A 14,002-nucleotide genomic window follows, 5' to 3' on the forward strand; every position below is an offset into this window, starting at 1 on the left:
ATGCGACCGCCTCGAGTTACTATACAGTGAAAAGAGACGCGAAAGATCGCGACAGCGTGAAAAATTCTATTATAGTTATAAAATTATACTGTAACATATATATTATAGTAAAATGATCGAAGACAAACGGGCAAAGAGAGAGCGATGATGGACTAGATATCCAAAGGGTTGCTTCCGCCGCAGATTAGGCTTCACATATGAGATAGAAATTTGGCATTAGAGATCGCGCGAAGAGCGAAATGCGGTGGGAAAGGAGCGCTATGCGATTCTGGAAGAAGGGATGCTGTACGAGAGAAAGACATGTGGAGGGGGTTGGTTGGAGGGAGGGACAAGATGACGGTGTGTAAGAGATCGCGAGGTAACGGACGAGAACCCGCGCGTTACATGGAGAAGGATGCAGACGATTGAAGCAGGAACTGTGAATCGCGAACGAACGGCACTGAGAGAGACGCACAATCGAGATTGAGCGAGTCGAGGGAGGAAAGGAGCAAAGCGGCAACACGAGCACACAGGCGTGAGAGATCGTGCCAAGGGGAGCGAGCGGTGCTAGAGAAACGAGCGACGCCACGAGTACGAGGGAGATGTGCTAGGTGGGGAGTTTGCTCCGGGTGTGGAGGCAAAGAGAGAAGGAACGGATGGAGGGGAGTAAGAGCGAGCGAGCCGGAGGGAGAGGCGCAGTCAGACAGTCAGGCAGGCCGCCCGGCAAGCAAGGAAGGCAGGCAGGCAGGCAGGCAGGCAACCAGGCAGGCAGGCAGCCAGGCAAGCAAGCTAGCAGGCAGCCAGTGCACCAGCCAAGACCACTAGATCCGCTCGGCTTACCGACTTAGAGACTTAAGCCGGCAGGCAGTCCGAAAGGCTCAACCGGCTAAGCCTGGCGGACCCACCTACCAACCGACTTACGCGACGCTAGCCGCTACGTTGCGTTTCATCTACCGGCGGGAAAATCGGGATACACCGCTGCGACCGGCGATACCGCCGCCGCCTTCTTATATTTTCCTCTATCGCCGTGTCCCGCTCCGCGCGTCTCCTCTCTGACAAGTTAAGGGCAGAGGTGACGAGTAGTGACAAGTGCTGCGCGGTCATCATCATCGACGCGCTCGTGCCAACGACGACGACGGCGGCGACGTCGACGTCGACGTCGTTGCCCGCGGCCGTGGCATCCGACGATGGTCGCGGGTAGGAGACCTCGTCGTCCTCGCGCCACACACCTGTAAATCGCAAGTAAATTTACACAGTGGTGTTCCGGGGGAGTGGAGAACGAGAATTCTTCGAGAAGTAGTGATAGTACGAATCGTGGTGTGCCGCACGGGGGGGGAGGGTGCCGCTTTCATCCGTCGCGTGCGTCAAATTCTCGACGTGACTTTGATCGGTGACAAGAGCCGGTGGCTCTCGGCTCTTGGTGAACGTTTCACCGAAGAAAGTGGGTGACGAGAGTGGTGGTCAATATATAGTGTTAGATATATTACAGGGAACCTTCCTTCAACGTCAACTGTTTCTAACGCAGTTACTTAGAATCACGAACGATCTACGCTGTGAACGAAGAAGCTTTCATACGAAGCTCATACGGAAAACGAAGAAACATAAACTGTGAGAATTGCTACAAATCGTGAATGTTCAGTCAACTCTATCAAAGTGAGAGAAGAGCATAACAAAAGTTTATAAAACATAAGAACGGTGAAAAAGCAAGAGAAGTAGATGAGTTTACCAATCTCACGTGAAAAATATATATGAGGATGATAGTGTTGATAGTTTAACCTACTTAAGCGGCAGAGCTCTTCTTTTATAACTTTTTTCGTTTTTCTCTTACGTAACACGGCGACATTGAACCGACGGTTATCTGATTTCAGACCTCCGTTCTATAGCACGCGCATTATTCATGTGAGTTCCGCGCTGTTTTTCGGAGTCTTGCGTGAATTAACCGTCCACGTATTTCCGTCAATTCATCTCTGGATGCGGAATGTCATATACACGTGTTGTTGACGCTAAAGAAAATCGGAGCACCAACTGCGGAGGAATGCCGACGGTACGACATACGCACAGTGACCGTTTCTGAAAAAGTTATATAAGTCGTGCGATCGTAGTTTCACTATAGACCTATGTTGAAAAAACCCATAATGATGCCGTAATTGACTATATTAACAAGCGTTGCGCGTCATATTCTCGATTTGAAGACTTTGACGGGAACCGATACGTCAAAAATCCAGTACACGGTCGTACTCCTTTCAAAAAAAACAAATCGCTGAATATTTTTGTCTAGTATAATCGCTTGTAAAGAACTCACGCGGATTCTCGTCGATTGCATATATCTCGATCTGCAAAATAGAGAAGAATGTGCCCCTAAGCTTGAATGTGTCCCTAAGCAAGGCAGCAGACAAACCGGCGTGATCGCACCGATTCGCGGCCTCTCGCGGGCCAGATTGATCGTGTCACCGAGTCGTAAGGAACAGTCAACACGACGTTAACCTTCTACAGTATGGAGCGGGGCGGCGGGGCCGGGGGGAGCCTCGAACTCGCCGGGGGCGGCGGCGGTGGCGGCGGAGGCGGCGGCGGTGGCGGCGGCAACGCGGATTTGTGTCTACAGGATCTCGTAATTGGGCCGACGAGCGGCCTCTCGGTGCAACATCATCAGCACGCGGTCGCAGCGACTGCCTCGATGGCCGGCTTACACGGCGACCATCTTCAGGGCGCGATGCACCATCACGATCTCCACGGTAATTCGCATCACGATACCTCGATGCTGCACAATTCCAGTCACCAACTGCACCACGAGCCGCTGGAGAAACTTAAACGTGGTGAGTCGTTCACAATACTAAAGACGACCAGCGCTCGGAGTCGTCAATATAATAATAATAATAATAATAATACGCTTATACGATCTAAAAGAATCGGTAACTCTTACGTGATTTACTTAGGTATCATTCATCTAATTTTATGAATAAACATACCTGATTTTATATGATAACTAAAGTATCTATCATAAACAATTGAATTGCTTTGTAATCTTTTAATTCAGATTTTGTTGTTAAATGAAGTATGATATATAAATAAATTAAAAGATTATTATTTTACAATCACGGAATCAAATAAGCTTCAGCTTGATAAAAATAATTTTTATAGTGCAATAGATTTATTTTGATATATCTAGGCATAAAATAAAAAATAATTAGGATAACGTTTTAAAATATTTCTTTTGGTATTTCTTTTGTTTCTTACATGAAAATTGGATGAATTATTTCCATCTTAAACTATTCTTACAAACACAATAACTATATCATTTGATACAAGTTAATACATATGTATCTAAAAATATTTTAAGATATGATATAATTACAATGCAGAATGTTGCTTAAATATAAAATATACGAGATGAAAAATGAATCAAATCGTATTCTGTAAAATCACAAAAGGATTGAATGCGATAACGTCATAATAAAGTGGCTTGATGAGCTCGGTAATTACAACCGACATATTCTTTTGTGTGTCGATTCCGACATAAGATATGAAGTCCACTTTTTCCACTGTCGCCATATCATATTTTATCGCGATGTAATCGCTTGTAGCTCTGACTTGTAGCGTTTGATTTTATTGTTAACGATACTATCGATCCTCATTTATTCGCCTGATAAGTACTCGACGTTTTCCCTGACTTTGCGCCGCGCGACAACCATATTATCGTTCATTTCCGCCGAAAATCTCCTATCACGGATGTGTCATTTGCAAAATAAGATTGATACGTTGTGACATTGCACAAAAGTAGGAAACTTTCTTTATTCATTGTCGCGATGACGACAAACAATCAGACACGCGATCATAAACAATCAATGTTGATGAAATAATTTGAGAAAATTGAGATGCTCGTTCGATCAGTATGATTCAACGTGACGTGTGACGCACGATCTGAAATATTCAATTATATGCTACCTCGTCGCCGATAAACCTCGATAAGGAGGCAAAATTTAATATATTACGTCTCCCCAGTTGCGCTCTTATCGAACGATTTGTAATTTAAATACTGCAGACACTCTCGCTTTTGCAAGGGAAAACATCAAAATTAAAATAAATATTATTTTTGTGATTTCGATTATACTAATCACTCATAATCTATCATAATCTATCATAATCTATCATATTATCGTATATGATTTAAGTTATTTAAACAATGACGGTCACTTGATAAACATATAATCATTTTACAAACTGAAAACAAGTGGACAGATTTTCATCCACTATTTAGGAATAAACTATATGAACTGATTTTTTTCTTTTTTTTTCTCTTCAATCATAATATTAGACGAGACTCTCGGTTCTTGTCAAGTGCCAGACGATAAAATTCGTAGGAATAAACTGATAAGCTGGTTTCGTTGTGTTATTCCATCCGCGATATGAGATACCAGATAAACGTCGGACACATCGGGTGGATAAAAGTAGCAAAACAGCATCGCCGAAAACTTAAAATCTCGAGAATACGTGTCTAATTACTTTTACCGATAATTTAAAAACTCCATTATAAAATATTGCTTACGGTCTAACATAAATATTCGACTAGAAAAGGATCTAGGAAAACTTATAATCAAATCCACTTATAATCAAAAACTGGCTGATTTTTATTTTGAATTTGCTGAACAGTAACCATTCAATAACTGAATCAGAAAATCTCGTTTGTATGAAACTGGCTAGCAACTAGCCAGAAACTATCCAGACTGATTAGTAAACGCTAGCCAATTTTTGACCAATGAAAAGTCAGAATGTCCCGACTAGCATTTTTCATTAATAATTTTTAAAATACTTCAATCTTATTTGAAGAAGTTGAGGATGTTCGTTGGGACAGATAAGTCGAAATCGAGTTTCATAACGCAGATCGTTCATCGTAATATAGTGTCATTCGAGCGACGGGCGAATTCAGTCGCACGTACGACGATCGTCGAAGACGACGTAGACGATCCTCTCTGGTGGCAGCGCCACCACCTGTTTTGTGATTCATTAACTCACCGGCTTATCGGGATAAGGTAGACTTATCCGGGGCTCGAACTCGACACTGCGGCTAAACCCGATCTTATTCCAATGGCATCCTACCTATCCCCGTTTCAGTCCCAATCCGCCGGCGGATCCACCATCTAGGACCGCGAGTATCCTTATTAGAGCTTTATATTTTCTCACGACTGTATCGAATTTTAGATGAACTGCTTTTCTAACCGTACACCAGCGTCTGTATATGTAAATGGATTCTACGAGGATGAATTATATTATATACATTATATACATTATATTATATACATTATATCTCGGTTTCGATTTATAAATCTGTTCAGAAGATTTTGATCGTATGCATTTTCCAAGCACTATACGTTCTCAATGATTTTTCATTTAACTACCCTATCATTACTCGAGCTAACTCACTTTCGCATTATTTGTCGCCGCGCTTGATCGGTCAACAGGTAGGACATTGATAAATTCGAAGCGGTCGCGGGCGAATTAAAATTTCTATCGTGAACGCTACTCCACATATTATTGTCATTAATATCGCGGCGGGATTACGCGAGCTCTATTAATATCGGCACGTCGATGGAAATTAATGCCAGCGTCGACCACGATAAAAGCAACGCCGCCCTCTAATGAAAATGATGATGCGGAAATAGTAACGGTCGATCGGGCGATTGTATCGAGGATGCGAGCGAAAATTCGGCGAGAAGAATCGCTGCGGAAAATCTGTTATCCCCGCTCGGCCAACGGGAGGCTCAATATTTTGTCAACAGGGCGGCATACGGTCGACTCCGATTTGCGCAGCCCCCGTTAGTCATTAACTACCCCTTTATTATCGCGATCGGCCTTGCGATCGAGCCAGCAGATGCGTCGAAGTCCACCCTAGGTACACCCCCGGACTAATGGTGTTGACAAATTGCTCGGCTAGCCTCTAGCCTCCCTGGGGAATGCACCCGCAAAAGTCTCCTCGCCGCAAACTTATGGGCGTTTAGACGCGAAATTGAACCGCGATTCCTGCAGATCGAGATTCCTGCGTGATTTCTGCATGGGATAAACTTTGTCGTGCAGCGATTTCAAACAATACTTCAAATATGACGAAAATATCCGCGCAAAGGACGAGATATCACATTTTTGAAATTGTTTTATCGAAATACATTTGTAGCTTGTATTTAGAATATAAGCTATCAATAATAACAAGTCTGTTTTATATATATATATATATATATATATATATATATATATATGCATGAATATAAAACATATTTGTATATAGAATACTTTTTAAAAAGTAAATACGTACTTTAAAAATAAATTCAAAAAAAAAGTTTTATTAATAATGACAAAGTATTAATATTATAAATTTTAGATCACATTAGTGGAATAATTAGCGGATTCATTTATGTGCATTCTACGTAAACGCCTTTTTGCCGATCGGCAAGCATGATCGTTTGATGAGGCGCGCTGATGTTCCGGTTCGATTTTCTCGATCAGCCAGCCAATCATGGCGATCCTTTAAGCGCCGGGGACCGAACTAGTAGGATCAACATAGAAATGATCTGATTTCCTTCCCATTATCTCAGCTGCGGTAAGGCAGGTCCCTGTCTACCTCAACAACGAGGTTTTGTGTACTCAGTGGGTTCCAACCGCTGTCAGCTAGGGTAGGCTCATTCTCGAGGGTTGTCTCACCAACAAAATTCCTGTGCGTGCCGATGTGTGAGAACTAAACGAATGGTCGATGATCAGAATGTGTAACAAATGTCACGATTGTTAAAACAGGTGCTATCGCTTCGATTGAAGATTTATATTATTGAATAATTGAATCTGATAATTTTATATTATTATATTCCTAATCAATAAATTTGTTATTGCAATTCATTCATTTTAACGTTGTTTACATTTATTAATTTTTATCATTTTTTTAAATATAACTTATCGCTGAATAGCGATTGAATTACAATTATTGAAAAATTTAAAGATTTCTTTTTCTTTAAAAAAATCCTTCAGAAAAACGATACTCAAGAATCTTAAATGAAAAAGAAAAGTATATGTTGTGTCGAGTTCATAATTTCTCATTGTAACAGGATGATCATTTGGCGTCCTGGCGTCTTCTCAAATAACACTCAAGATTTTGGAAAGCGCCAGGCAGTCTGAATCCGCAGGACCTTTCGTAGAACTTTTCTAAATATCTTGGTTACGCCTCCGAAGGAACCACTCGTGCTCGGGTTACACCTCGGTTCCATGTGCTTTTCCTGTATGTCAGGATGAAACTAAACAAATTGCTTGACAAGCGATAACGAACCCCATCCGCAGAATTGTGGACTCCCGACATTTCCGTAGACAAACAAACTAATCGATCTTACATCCCTCGTGATTCTCTCTATATCGCTAGAGAATAGAACAAAACACTCAAAGATAATCTCTCTTGAGCACTTTATAAACAATTAAGTGATTTCAAATATGTCGTGAATCACTAGCATCATAAAAAAATTGTAAAATCATCATCGAAATAAACAGACATTAAAGAAGGAAGAATTATAAGTGTATTAGAATCTATATCAGGAAACTGTACTAAAGAATTAAAATAACTATTAAAGTCTCCATTTGTATTTTTTACATGTATCTTCCAACAATAGAACTCCTATTAACAAGATCGGTGACATGCTGCACGAGTGTCCTTATATATTTATAGGCAGAGCGATTTTAAGACTCCGGATACAAAATACTTTGCTCCGGTGACGCATAGCGCCCGGTTGTGGTTGACTAATAAACGACTTCCTAAGGAAGCCAAGGATTAGGAGATTAGGGGCGGAGACCCAGCGGCAGACTAAGACTTCTCTCGCCCGAAGCAGGCTGCTGGGCCCGCAGGTGCTCTCACCATACCGTCGTACCTCAACCCCTGACGTAACTCCGACGTTCCTCCTATTACGGGGATCGCACGCTTTGATAATTATTGGATTCACGGCTGCGCTCGTCTGTCATTCAAGAAATAGTATCCTCTATACGTGACACATTTTGCTTTTCCCAGAACGCGTCAATCAAAAAAAAACTCATGTTTTATCTTTGTCATAAAAAAAATATGATAATGAGTAAATAAATAAAAATATTCTAAAAATTATTAAAAGTTAATTTATATAAATAAAGATATAAATAAATAAAGATATTTTATTTGCATTGAATTATCATTAAAATTAATATTGAGATATTAATTTTAATAGAAGTTCAACGTATGAGAATATAGTTATAAATTTCGACGATCGAACTATTTCATGTGACTTTTCAAGCACTTCGCAGCTGTATCATACACATATTTCGCCAACCCTCATAACCCCCTTTATCGTCGAATTACGTCGCGCTATGGTTCACTAAACACGCACAATTTTTGTGCCACGTGTCATGTATTCATGCTTACATTTTATCTTCTCATTGGCCATTCAATGATCGCTGAGCGTAAAATGACCAAGTCTTTCAGAAAAACATATTAATTGTTCCATCGAAATACACGTATGTGTAAAAAAAGATATAAGAAAGAACATGTAAATAAATATTCATATTAATAATCCATTAATATTCGAATTCCTTATAACAAAAAATATTGTTTATAATTATTTATAGTTTTTATAGTTATTTATATATGCAATATAGAAATTGCTATTCATATGTATGCTCTGTAATCGTCACGGATAACGTAAATCATCCCGACAATGGAGATATTTCTGTTTGATTACAGCAATAAATTAATGGCATCAGAATGTCAATTCGCCAAATATCTCTTGATCGATGCCGCGTTATTGACGCGAGCTTTATTGCCGCGCGCGAGTAAAACTTACGGGTGATGAAAGCAGCGACGTCGAAATAACGGCCCGCTGTTAATTTTGTACCGGAGATCGGACTACAATGGCCTAAATCATAATTCGCGGCTTTTATAGTTTCCACGGCTTAACGTCGGTGTGTACAGTTATCACAGCACACAGCCCGGATTATGCTCGCGCGCGTATATCGAAAAATTAACGAAATTGCATTATTTACTCGCGTATTACGCACAAATATTAATTTTCAATTGTAGCAATCACGTTAAAATATTATATAATATCGGAACCGCATTTTCAATATAGTCACGATAAAATTTTGTTCACATATGAACTCTAAAAATGTATAATTTATTTATATTATAATAAATTATAATATATTATATTATATTATATTACAACCTCTATCAATACATCGTAACAACAATTATCTCTCTACGAAAAGCTTCTAGGCGTCATTGCAACGATTTTTATGCGAATACTTTGAAACTTCCTAGTTATTTGGAGGGTCTCGATAATTATAACCGACAACCGACAGAGAGTTCACTGTAACATCGTGATATCGACGAAAGGGCGTAAGTCGACTTAGCCCGAGCGCAAACTCGGGCATGGCTGAGGTCATGGGATCGGGACGAGAGAGTCGATGGGACTAAATGGAACGAGATGAAAATGGTACGCGCGGCTTCGTCGCTGCAATCGTCGCTGTCGCTCGTCGTCGCCGCCGTCTTCGTCGACGAGAACGATGAGGACAACGACAACGACGAAGACGTTCTTGCATGCACAGCCGTCCCGTAAAATCCGTGCGGATTAGCGGTCCACTAATACATCCCGCGGGCGTAAAAACGCGCGCGACGAGGCAGTTGAGATATTCGTTCTCGTCATCGTTTTCCCCCCCTCGCTTTAACGGAACGGGCATAGTTTGTCTTTGGCATAAAATAACTCGAAGCGCGGGGAAAAGTAATAAATTTGTGAGTTACAAGCTGCCTTTCCCTCTAGTTACCATCCCTGCTCCCTCCACCTTCGCCGTTCCTAACTCTCGCTTTTCTTTATCCCGTCCGCTCGACCGTTCATCGCGGTTCCTTTCTCCCCTTGTCGTCCACACGCTTGCATAGGCCGAATTTCGACCTCTTCTCTTCTGTGTAAAAACACGTGCGAACCAACGCAACGCGACACTTGGTGTAAAAGAATCCGTCGAGGCGCCGTGCGTTTTCTCTGCCCTTCTCTCATTTCCAGAGATGTGGCAAAGTTGTGCTTACTTTCGCTTTTTTTTTTTTTTTACACGAGCTTATCGTTCTCGTAATTTAAAGGATTCGCATTTTATATTCGTTTAAGATCTATCAATTTAACAAAATTTTTATTATTATACACGTTGGATCTCGCGCGATATCTCTGACAGATGCCCGACGCTCGAGGTAGCCTTCGGTTGCGTTGACGGGAAGAAAAGTCCATATTGTTTCGACGTTTTCAGATCGAGGGATCAATATATGATCTCTCTCCTCTCGAGGAACGAAATGCTCGAGCGCGCGAACGGGATCGGGGGTGTCGAACGTGTTTGACAGGGCGGGGTGGAGAGTGTCGGGGCCACATTCCGCCCTCTCGGGATCCTCTCTCGTATCCGCGGTAACTCTGCCACGAATCCATGGTGGCCGCCGGCGGACAAGCACACAGCCGTCAAACGATACGACATCTTAAGCCTCCGAGAACTCCGCAGGGGATCTCGTGGGAACGTGCGCGCTAGACACGAGGAAAGTGTATCCTCGAACGACACCCTGGAAAATCATTGCGCCACGTCTCACACTGTTTATTTATTATTATCACGCGCGTAGAAGATATTCGCAATTTTATGCTCATATTTTTTTCTACCTTGCACTCGCACTGACTTCGTATTGTCTTTGATTTTAACATTATTCAATAACTCAAAAGTACTTGAATTTCATTATTTAATAGCCTCGAAATTTTATAACTATTAATTGTGCGTTAAAATCATCAAGTATCTAATTCTATGTAAGTTAATAAATTCAGATCAAATATCACATTAATTAAAATACAAAATATTCACGCGAATAATTTTGTTGTAATAAAAATTATGCTTTTGAAATATAATATGAATTTGACGATTGTTAAGGATACAAAATTTAATGCTATACATCTGTTTGCGACATATCGAAGCGTGAGGAATGGTTTATAAATTTTACTCGGTGAGTAGGTCGAGTAATGTTAGTCAGATCACGGTGCAGATTATGTGATTAACTCTAATCTTGAAATAATATACAAGCGCAGCGGTGTGTAGGAGATTCTGTCGGTATACATTATCTTTATCGAAACGAGGAAGGCGAACGTATCCCTCGGTTTAAATACCTTCGTAGTAAACAGATGAAGATCCTCAAACTTCTTGGAAGGATTCTCTCGCATGTTTTTATTTAACTTAGAAAATCCGAAAAAGCACAGGTAAAAGAACATCTTAACTTATAATAACATCTTAATTTATGTAATTTACGTTGTCGTGTTTACAAATTTATTTTTCGGAAATGAGTACTTGAATGGAATTTGAAGAATCATAATTAGTATTTAATTACGATCTTCAAATTATTTAGAAATGATTACTTATTTATCTATTTATTAAAAAGGATTTACGATATGGCAATAGCCATTTAATGTATTTTAACATATTTGTCTTTCTTAGGAAATGGAATTGACAAACTGACTATTCATACTATTGCTCATATTTCGAACGTGTGATTATGCTATGAGATTATCTCTATTCATTGTTTTTACACATGACTATTCAAACAATCGATCTGGAGATTAAATACCCGCTTCTTACAAGATTTATTTACATACCAATATCAAAAATATTCCTCGGTCGTTTCCCGGACAAATCCAATCCTCTTGAGCTGTACGTAACTTCGGGGATAAATTTCAAGAGACACTAGCATTTCCGCGATATACAGCACGGCAAGGCGCAGCTATACTTTGCCCTGTTCAAAATCGCACTGCAGTTTGCGTCTTGCGTAATCCTGTTGTCGGCGAGGCTCATCCGCTCTCGCATTTCGTCGGCCGACGAATTAATCACGAATACCGGCGAACGAGTCGCAGCCTCGCGAGTCGCGTTCACGTATTTATATGATGCTCATGAGGAAACACGTCTGGTAAAGATGGGTTTAAGATCGGTATATAATTTAGTGAGTTCAGTAATTTAATCTTTAAACACATGCTTATAAAACGTAAAGAGAAGAAAAATGAGTTATACAAATGAAAAAAACATAAAGTACTTTAACAAATATTAATATGTTATTAATACGTATTATTATGGATTTAGATCAAAATATGTTCTCCCTCTAAATATATTTCAAACATATCTTAACCGCTAATCGTCCTGTATAAGTGCTGAGATTATTTGCGTAGCATCTACAGCATCCGAACCTACCGAAATTAAGCCAGTTTCAATCTCCGCTACCAAAGCGATAAATAACGGTAATAGTTGTATAAACATGCACGACGCTGCTCTAACAAACACGTGATGAATACCGCACACATGATCACGCGACGATGCCCAGGCGAGATTGATTTATGCGACGGGAAGTTGTGATATTCGTCAATATCAATTTTCTGGCAGGTGGGTGCAGCGATTTTCACCATGCTTCCCTCTCGTAGATACCTTCCTACGAATTTATAGCCAAGCTATAAATATAGAGTGCCCCCGAGAGGAATCTGTCGACCTTTTGGGATGTGATATTCGCACTCGATTTTTAATATAAAAAGCTACGTCAACGAAAGCAGAAATTTAGAACAGAGAATCGTTGTTATTATTGACTATTGAAGTTCTTTGAGCAAGGAGGAGGTAAACACTTGAGAAAGTTGACACTGTCAACAATTGTTTGGAGCATGTCCGTCAACAACTTTGACGACTTCCTCAATTATACCGCGCGTTTGTTACTTGCGAACGCGTAAATTAGTGCAGATCACACGTCCGCTAAAATATCGTACGTGCTGACAAGTACGTCTTGCCAGAAAAATTCTCGCATGTATACACAACGAAACGGTGCTGTGATAAACTGTACTAACCGAGTCGTCTACCGAGATGTCATAACTTCGCTCGAAATAGGCGTGGATGCAAACTTGACTGAACTTTTCTTCTACAAACTGTCTCATTTTTATTTCTTGTATCCTTCTATTTCGATAGTCGCTTTTTTATTATCAATCATAAAAATCCTTTCGTCCTTTTTCATTTCAAATTATTTAATTTTTTCAAGATAGAAAAAGATATATACTAGTTTGAAGTAAAATTAATCAAAACTTGTAAAATATTAAAAAAACGCACACCTTAATTGCAAAATATATGATATATTAATACTAATAATTGATGAAAGTGTAAAAACCATGTGTCGAGTCAAAAATTACTGTTCTGATTGAAATGAGTATTTCTGCGTATATAAAAATTGTTTAAGTATACGAAGCTCACCTTTTCGCGCAAGTACAGAACATTGGAAATTTCATTTTAAGTATGCTTGAGACCTCCGCCATTGAAAATATCGCACACGGAATCCTTTCTATTTTGTACGAACACGTGTGCACCGCGCGCACACTTGGCGGTATCGAGATAGAGTGACACGCGCGTCTTCGTGGCTCGTAGTAGACTCTGCGGCACTAAATCAGCCCGAGTTATGCGCCGACTAATTGTGAACCACGTCCCTTCTCTTTGCTGCACCCATGGAAACCAAATATAACTAAACGGAACGAAGCTAAACGACCGAGCCGATTAACTTCTCAGCCCGCCCCTCGCGGCTTCGCACGCACACGCGGACGCATACGTAAGAAGTACGTACACATCGACGACGAAGTGTGGAAAGGAGCAACGAAGAATCCATCTTTGTCTTTTTATCGCGTTTACTTTGTCGGTAGATAAATAGTCGTTGATTGAAGGGCGGTTCGCCGCGATGAGACATATAACCTTTATTTGGGTGGGCGAAGTAAAACATACGATTATTAATTGACCCATTCATACGACTTATGTACTACTCTTACGAAGAATTACAATCTAAAATTTCTAAATCGGCTATTTTTTTCGCACGCAAATTAAAAGATTTCTTAATAAAAATTTAATTTTGAAATGAAAGGCAATATAAATATTCAAATCATATTTTTAATAAATGATAACCATGGTATTGATAATAAAGGTTTATGTTTCTTAATAAAAAATTAATTTTTAATTGAAA

General features: G+C 40.2%; 1 protein-coding gene across 3 annotated transcripts in view; it reads left to right on the forward strand.

Annotated features, from left to right (window-relative positions):
* Positions 1-321: 321 nt before the first annotated feature.
* Ptx1 (pituitary homeobox homolog Ptx1) overlaps positions 322-14,002 on the forward strand; it is a 29,297-nt gene continuing 15,616 nt past the window's right edge. For 2 of the 3 annotated variants that reach the window (XM_089073109.1, XM_089073116.1), the window contains exon 1: positions 322-2,792. In XM_089073109.1, the coding sequence (XP_088929235.1) occupies positions 2,474-2,792 (319 nt within the window). In that variant the 5' untranslated portion in view covers positions 322-2,473. The remainder of the gene's footprint in view (positions 2,793-14,002) is intronic. The other variant, XM_011636012.2, reaches the window with a different exon arrangement.

Source organism: Pogonomyrmex barbatus, unplaced genomic scaffold (assembly GCF_055798465.1).
Source record: "Pogonomyrmex barbatus isolate J1 unplaced genomic scaffold, ASM5579846v1 scaffold1, whole genome shotgun sequence".
Taxonomy (NCBI): Eukaryota; Metazoa; Arthropoda; class Insecta; order Hymenoptera; family Formicidae; genus Pogonomyrmex; species Pogonomyrmex barbatus.